This window comes from Apium graveolens, unplaced genomic scaffold (genome assembly GCF_009905375.1).
Source record: "Apium graveolens cultivar Ventura unplaced genomic scaffold, ASM990537v1 ctg28, whole genome shotgun sequence".
Taxonomy (NCBI): Eukaryota; Viridiplantae; Streptophyta; class Magnoliopsida; order Apiales; family Apiaceae; genus Apium; species Apium graveolens.
Window position 1 is genome coordinate 95,092 of NW_027417801.1, and position 8,352 is coordinate 103,443.

Genomic DNA, 8,352 nt, shown 5'->3' on the forward strand with positions numbered 1-8,352 from the left:
TAATGTATGCAATTGATCCAGACTAAAATAAGATTAGAGCCGTATAAGTCCAAGCTAAAATTTAGCTTTTAATTAAACATATAATTATACTTTGTAAACACATCTTAAAATATTATTAAAATTATATATTTCAATCATTAATATTATTTTTTAAAATTACTTATTTCAAAAAAATCAATACTTATATACGTGTGTGTATATTTATGATTATTGTCAAATCATATATATTTAAAATTTCAAATAAATTTAATATTTTAAAAACATCTTTTCAAATTAAATTGAAAATATTATAAATTATTAAAAATAATTCGTGTATAGCACCGATTTTAAAATAATTCGCGTATCGCACCCCCGAAACTCAAAACTGCAATAGAATTTTACCTTCTCTAACACCCCCACCCAGATTTCAATAAACCAAAACCCTTCGACCGGTGTATTGGGCGGGTAGAACGAGTGATAATGTGTTATTTATGTAATTTTTTCTCAAAATCACAATGGAAAGAGGGATTTTCCCCTTTTCATTGTTAAATTGGTGTACCCACATCTCTCCGTGTCTCTGTCTCTGTTTCTCTCTAAACTCTCTCTCTCTCTCTCTCTCTCCCTCCCTCCCTCTCTCTCCCTCTCTCTCTCTCTCTCCCATCTGGGATCGTTCTGTTTATTTGTTTACTAAGTTATGGATGCTAAATTAAAATTAAAGTTGTTGGAAAATCGCCGCCGTGTAGAGGAGGAATATAGGCAAAACCGTGTTCATTATCGTTTAAGGCAGAAAGCAGGTTCGTCGGGGAATAAGGTAAATTATTTATTGTGTTCTTTGTTTCTTGTGCTATTATTATTATAATTATAATTATAATTATAATTATTATTATTATTATTATTTGTAATTGGAATTTAGGGAATTGATAGCCACTTTAATGCTTTTGTCCGTTCAGATGAATGCTCCTGATATGGGAAAAAAGAGAAAAGTAGATGATACACCAACATCTGACACGGGTAAAAAGAGAAAAGTTGATGATGCACCAATATCTAAACCAGGGACTTCCTTGTGCAATAAGGTAAATTATATCTAGGTTTTCTTTCTTAAGAGCATCTCCAAGAGTTAATTTAGCCCCCTCCTCAAAAATAAAATAAAATATTAACTCTTAACTATTTAAGAGTTTCAAATACTTGTCATCTCCAACAATGAATCTATCTAGCCTCTTAAATTACTTGCTAGCATTTTTTAATTAGCTAATATACCCATGTTATTTAAATAATGAAAAGTGATGTAATGAAAGAGGAGAGGAGAGAGACTCCTAATATTGAGGAGTATAAAAGAGCTCCTAACAATTTGAAGAAAAGTTAGGAGTCTCTTGGAGCTTGATTTTCATGATTTTTCCTCAAAATTTTGGTTAGGAGCTTGAGTAGAGATGCCCTTGGGGTTGCTCCAAGGGGTTGCTTGGTTTCATAGATTTGCAAGTTTTATATTAATAAAAGAATCTTTTGTCCAAAAGAAGACATATTGTTTTGTTAAGAACCGGTGTCACAGTTCATTTAGCTTAATTTTTAGACTATGGGTCAGATTTGGTTTTACATATAATAGTTTAGAACTTACACTATTGTATTTTTATAGTATGAGGTTGGATTTGATCTCAGGAATTGAATTGTGGTTGTTTTGGTTTGATTTCCAAATGAATCTATTTTCTATTTTTACTAAAAAATATAATTTTAAGCCCTTACTCAAAAATATTTATTATAATGGTCATGTTTGGAAGTTAGCTTTTTGAACCAGATTAGAGGTTTGGCCAAATGAAACCTCTTATAATAGTGTTTGGTAGTTGGTACATTTTGTAGGATTTTTTTCCTTTTCAGAAATAAGTTTGCACAAACCCCTATAAGCACCAATTAACCTGTTTGCCACTTCTTGCAATGCAACTCACTTGTTTTTCTTTATTTTTTGTCTACTCTTCAGTATGGCCGCCATATTGCTTTTCTTTTTGAATTTGCCTCGGGATATGCTCTTTTTGATGCTCATGGAATGTATGAATTAAACTATTAAAATGAAAACTAAAAACTAATCTAAGCCACTAGGTCAGTCTAATCTAATGCCCCCTACATGCACCACATAGAATTAAACTGCACCCTCCCACATAGAATCTCAACTTTTCCCTCCATTTTCAATTTGATTTTTCCCGTCAAATAAAATCCGACTTCACTATATTTGTCTCCATCTCCCAATGATCAATTTGTATACCATATGTGATATATTTCGACGTGATTTAGAATTTTTATACTTTAGTTTCTAGTTTTTATTATAAAGAAGTTTCGATTGGATTAGCCATATATATATATATAGGGGCTACTCTATTGAGAACCCAATTAAAATGAGAACTGATAACCAAATACATGCAATAAATTATTGTAATGACTATTATAATATTAATGAATAATTATTTTAAGCTAAAAAATAATTGGAATCTTGTTTTATATGAAAGGTTCTCTCATTCCCTTTTTAAGAGTGTTCCCCCGGAACCTTACTCACTCTCTCTCTATATATATATATTGAGGGTGACCTTAGGTCAGTACACGAGGTTATAACAAAAAATAATACAACATCATGGGTCATTTTGGGTGGATTCTGATGTTAAAAATTTGCCATCCATATTTTTTTATTCAAATAGCTTATAACCTTAGGTAACTCCCTGAGGTCATCCTCGCCTCTCTCTCTCTCTCTCTCTCCCCTATATATATATTTGTTTTTTTTAATTTTCTATAATTCTATTCCATGTTTGTCTTATAAAAAAAATTATGTATTTTGTTTGTAGCCAATGTGACCAAGGAGCTGAAAAGTTTTATAGTGGATAATATTCCACAACCAAGATCTGATTATCAAATTGCAGTTGCAAATGCACTGTTGGGACGTAATATATGTTTAGCAACAGGGATATTTGTGATAGTTGGTCAAATAATCGATCAGGTTATGCGTGGTTTGCGGGCAAAAATTGACAAATTCATTATCGACTTGGAGGTTTGTTTCCTTTCTGTTAAGTAATCATTTACATGTACGAGTACAAGTACGTGTATGTGTACTTTTCTGATAAAAGACTTATTCATGTGTACCTTTTTCCGGAAATAAGTGATTTCTGCAAATAAGAAATGTTAAACCCCTATCAAACATTTAGATGTGAAATTTTTCCCTAAGATAAGAAAACTTGAGAATGGCTCAACAAAAATAAGTCCTTATTTCCATCCTCATCAAATAAGTCTGGCCAAACATACCCGGTATATATGATTTCTTGCAAACTAATTTGTTGATTTTCTTTTATCTAGCCCGGAGACTTGAGAATGGCTCAACTGAATTTGGCACGCAGTTATCGTTGGCAAAGTTGTGCGTGCAAAGAAAGTTCCATAGTGCAAATAAATTTTCACACTGGTTTTGCAAACAAAGTTGTGGTTGTCCCACATAAATTTAAAGGACTTTTCATCGCCAAGGGTTTGGGTAAAAAGAATTTTATCTGTACTAAAAATTTAGTACCTGGTAAAGTTCTTCACGGTGACAAATTAATATCTGTTCAGGTGAATTAATTTATTTTATATTAGTATTTGGCTCTTAATTAATTAATAATCTTTATAATCCATGATTATTATTAACATTGCATTATTATCATTTACTCCCTTCATCCTTCCCAATTCTTTATATTTGGGTTTTCTTTTCGGAGGAGCAGAGTAAAATATTAAGATTCCCGTTTATGCGTTAAGCTGAAGCGTAGAAACACTATAAAAAGGCATTTTTGTATAAGTGGGTGTTTATATTAGATCTGGACATAATTTTAAAAGGTGGTTCTTTTTTTTGTTGGGCTTGTTTTAAAAACGAGTACGTTATATATACTGGACTTTCAGTCATTGATACACTCTAAACATCCAATCAACATCCAAGCTGCCTCCCTCATCCTTCACAAATCCTCAACAAACTACCACTGATTGTGATTATTTTGAAAGCGGAGAATATGATGATGCACAAATATAACTTTTTATCCACTTTTTTAATATATTTTAGTATTATGACATATGGGCCTACACTTCTCTTTTGAGTTTGCAGATAGTAATTAGCATGTCATTTTTCTTTATATGTGTAAGTATATACTAATCAATGTAGTGCGCTTCATTTACAAAAACCCGAGCTTCATTTTTCGGTTTATGCTTAAGCTACCAGAGAGATCTTACGCTTCGTTGTGTTTTTTGCCTTAAGTAACACTGAATGTATATAATTTTCCCTATTTCAGAAGGATGATGGAACTGAAGTTGAGTACAGATTATGGCATCCTCATATGTCAAAGTTGGCGGCTGCTATACTGGGCGGTCTTACTAATATATGGATCGTAAGTATTATCATATATACAATAGCAAATGAGTTATACAATTTATTTATTTATTTTTGCTTCATTTAATTCGGTTTATGTTTTTCAGAAACCCGGGTCTCACGTTTTATACCTGGGAGATGTATGTGGAATTACAGTTTTACAATTATCCGATCTTGTTGGCTCGGTAAGTTATATAGTATGTGCTTGATCATGGCTTGTTTTTATTTTTATGCTATGTTACTCATACACGACACTTATTTAGTGTCGGATCATTTGACTTAAATGTGGACACTTTGACCAACTTAGAGATTAAATATGACTCGAACTTATGATTTAAAATCAATATGTGTGTGAGAAGGGAGAAATAAACAAGTATGAGATAAAAGTAGAGAAGATATCTAATTTCAAGGTCAATTACAAAATCATGTTTAATGTGAGTTTTGTTATTAATTTTTGTTAAGATGTCATACTTGATAATTTGATACACTTGTTCATCAATATATTATGCTGTGTCGCGGTGCCATGTCCAAAAATAGGTCATACCATGTTTAAAAATAGGACCATGTCCCCGTGTCTCAAAATTTAGATTTTTCAAGTCCGACACTCGGATATGGGTCGTGTCCCACACTCCACACCCAAGTTGGAGTAACATAGTTTTTATGTTCCATATCATTTATGCATAGCTTGGATGTTTAAATATGCAGAATGGAATGGTGTATGTAATTGGGTTGTCAGATGTTGTTGCAAACACGGTGGAGGAGAGGTCGAATGTTGTTACATTTCCAGAAAATTTTTGTTTCTGTAAGGACATGGTTAGTAGAGATTATCGCATGGTTAATGGTATGGATTACAGCATGGTTAATGGTATGGATTACCGCATGGTTGTTGGCATGGTGGATGTCATCCTTGGTGATATCGTTTATCCAGATCCCTCTTTGCAGGTTATTTTCACCCATATTTTAATGTCTTCTATTTTTAAGTAAATAAGGTATCATAACTGGATTATATATTAACTTTTCCAAAACATAAAAAATAAAAAAATTTACCTTTTTTTTAAAGAATGGTTATGATTTTTTTTAAAAAAAAATCAGTGTGATTGCAATCATTTAAAAAATAAAGACAGCAGCTACCTCTTGGTACAAATTATTAATATCGGAATAAGGATTAAAAATGCGGTGGTATCTTTAAATATTTGTTTTTTTATTGATTTATAATATTTGAATTAAATGAACATGTCTCACTTTAAAATTAATTTAATTATAATCGCTCAAAAAAGGATTAAACATTAAAAAAATTGTACTTTTGCTACAATAATGCACAGTTTCCTGTTAAATGCTTTCTCAATACATTTAAAAAGGAAGGTTGTTCTATGGTTATGAAGTATTATTTTGAAATGCTTTATAATCTTTTGAATTGTTCATGATTCCAACATTATTTTAGTTATTCCCTCATCCCACCTATTTTAATTTGTAAATTACCCTTTAAGACTTGATAGCTGGTAAAGTTTTTGGTTTTAGAATCTTGGATTATTAGTTTAGTGTTTTTCTTTTTGTTTTTTTTCAGTTAAAAGATTATTAGTTTAGTTTTGAATGTACAATGGGAACTAAGATTATATTTGTGATGCTTATAGTTTCTTCATGTATGACTTGGAGATATAGGTGGGTATTTTGTGGTATTGCTCTTAGATGTTTAGTTTTTAAATATAGTTGTGACCGTGCTTTTTTGTTGGGCAGGTGAATTATATAGCTAGGTATGCTCTAGTACATCTTAAAACCGCGGTCATTACTTGATCTGCACACGGGTATGTCTTCTTTTATGATATTTGTTGTATTTAGTCTACAAAGTGTGAATGTCCTTTGGAGTTCTGTTAAACCATGTTTCTAACTTGTGCGAATTGCAGGCAAAAAACATCAATTTCACTAGCCAAGTAAAGATCCGTTTGCTGACCACGACAAACTTCCCTTCAGCGTGAGGATAGAGTTCAAGACCAACGAAATTGTCATGTTAGAACCAATAGGGAGGGGGCATGCCGTCGCTGTTGGCGGTTACCGCATGGTACAGTAATAGATGGATGTTTGCTTAGTATATTGTCATCACTTGAACTCCCATTTTTGTGCTGAACAAGAAATGAATTCTATTTGAACTTCGTTATCACTTGCACTCTGTGCTGCTTAACAAAGTTCTAATTTTCCATTTCCTATTTAGTCAGGGGTTACTTGTTATTAGTGTTTCCTGCTATTATTGGAATTCTGGAATTCATCTGTTATTATTTTGTTATCACTTTTTAGTTATAGTTCAGCTTGCAATTGATATGTTATATTTTTGTTATCCCTTTTTTAGTTATAGTTCGACTTGCAATCGATATGCCGTCCAAGTGCCAATGCTACCGAGCCGCGTATATAGTTGATTTTGTGCAAAGCTGATTTTTTATGTCTCTTTTTATTTTCTTTTTGGGGGATTATGTGGCCCTCTAGCTAGCTTATTTTCATAGCTTGGGAAGCTATTGCTTCTGCAAAGTGTCGTTACATTGTTTTGTTTGTAACAAGGCTATATCCTCTTTGAATGCCAGGGTTAATACAAATCCATACATTTGTGGACTTGGAAATTATGGAGGTTTTCAGGGCCAGCATTATTTAAGTTATTATTGTGGACTTGGAAATCCTGTAGCATATTTTAAGTTTATATCTGTTTTATCTTCTACCTGAACAATCTCAAGTGTTTTCTGTTCAGTCTTCCACTTCTAAACAATCTTTTACTGCTGGTTTGTAATTGCTTCAAAGGAGGGATCAGCCTTTTGTTTTTTGGTTATTATGTTTAAGTCGTCTAAAGGATGCATTGTTTCTCGTTATGTATATCTGGATTTGGACCATACAGATGTAACTGAAATTGGATTTGTATGGACACTAAAATGTCCTTTAGCATCATCAAATAAAGCCGAATCCTGATTACAATGTAAAGTTTACGCTCTTGGACTAGGATATTCTATGGTCGTTTCGCAGACTGGATGGTTTATGCTGATTATGGAGGAAAATGGTTAAGAGTTGTTTGGCAACTCAAAACTCAATAGCCGGGCAATGGTCCATTTTGTTTTTTAGTCTTTGAGCTTGTTTGTTTGCTGCAGTTCTTTGAAGGTGGTTGACATATATTAGATATTTAGGGTTGGGGCAAGGCTTGGAAGAAAGCTCCCCGTCCTATTCTGTCTGTCTCTCGCACTTGTTTGTTTTAGACTTCAGAAAAGAAGCTCTGTTGAAGTGTAAAGTTTCAGGGTTTAGTATGCATTTCCAAGAGTAAAGTTTCAGGGTTTAGAAGCTCTGTTGCTTCGCCCCCAGCCTTCCCACGGGAAAAGCCCTTAATCAAGAGTAAAGTTCGGAGTATATAACAGTTCTCGCTGTTCCGTGGAACCCGTGGACCAGCATTAAGCAAACAATCGAGCAAGTTTGGATGTGCTTAGTCAAGGCCTTTAGAATTTAAAGAATTTCCAACTCATTACACCATTTTGGTGTAAGTGTAAAAACTAGAGAAATTACTAAAAATACTAAATTTTATTAATTTATTTTTTTTGCGATTTTACTATCTTATGATTTTTTTTGCAAAAAATACGGAATCAATCAAAATCAACCAGGTATGCAACTAGTTAAATGAGTTTTTATTTTTTGTTACATTTGATGTTGCATGTTGCAGAACTCGTCAAATATTCCATCCGGTTGATTTCAATTGCGTAAAGCGATTTTTGCAAAGAAAATAGAAAATATAGTGTTTTGCTGCTAATTAAAAAGTATTTTTGCAAAATATTTTAAAAAATGACTGTAATTTTGTAAAAATAATTTTAGATTTGGGTATTTTCTAAAACCCTAAAACTACGCTATTTTCTAATTCAATCCAATCCAAACACAAAGTTCACTATTATTGTACTATATGACTATTTATCACTAAAGTATAAAAATAAAATTAAAAAGTAAAAAAGGGTGTGTATGAATGGAACAAATTTGTAGATATAATGCAGGCTAAAAATGTG

General features: G+C 32.4%; 1 protein-coding gene across 3 annotated transcripts; it reads left to right on the plus strand.

Moving 5' to 3' along the window:
* The first annotated feature begins 398 nt into the window (after positions 1 to 398).
* LOC141700713 (rRNA 2'-O-methyltransferase fibrillarin 1-like) lies at positions 399 to 7,006 on the plus strand. Of its 3 annotated transcripts, none has more exons than XR_012566467.1 (10): positions 399 to 790; positions 930 to 1,052; positions 2,802 to 3,004; positions 3,307 to 3,552; positions 4,260 to 4,355; positions 4,444 to 4,521; positions 5,042 to 5,278; positions 6,071 to 6,138; positions 6,238 to 6,392; positions 6,907 to 7,006. XR_012566467.1 is itself a non-coding variant. In XM_074504413.1 (9 exons), the coding sequence occupies exons 3-8, from the start codon at positions 2,957 to 2,959 to the stop codon at positions 6,125 to 6,127; spliced, it is 762 nt and encodes a 253-aa protein (XP_074360514.1). In that variant the 5' UTR covers positions 399 to 790; positions 930 to 1,052; positions 2,802 to 2,956; the 3' UTR covers positions 6,128 to 6,138; positions 6,238 to 6,443. The 3 variants fall into 3 exon arrangements, 1 of the variants encoding a protein (XP_074360514.1); XR_012566468.1 differs by lacking the exon at positions 6,907 to 7,006 and adding an exon at positions 6,678 to 6,815; XM_074504413.1 differs by lacking the exon at positions 6,907 to 7,006 and having other exon boundaries at positions 6,238 to 6,443.
* The last annotated feature ends 1,346 nt before the right edge of the window (positions 7,007 to 8,352 follow it).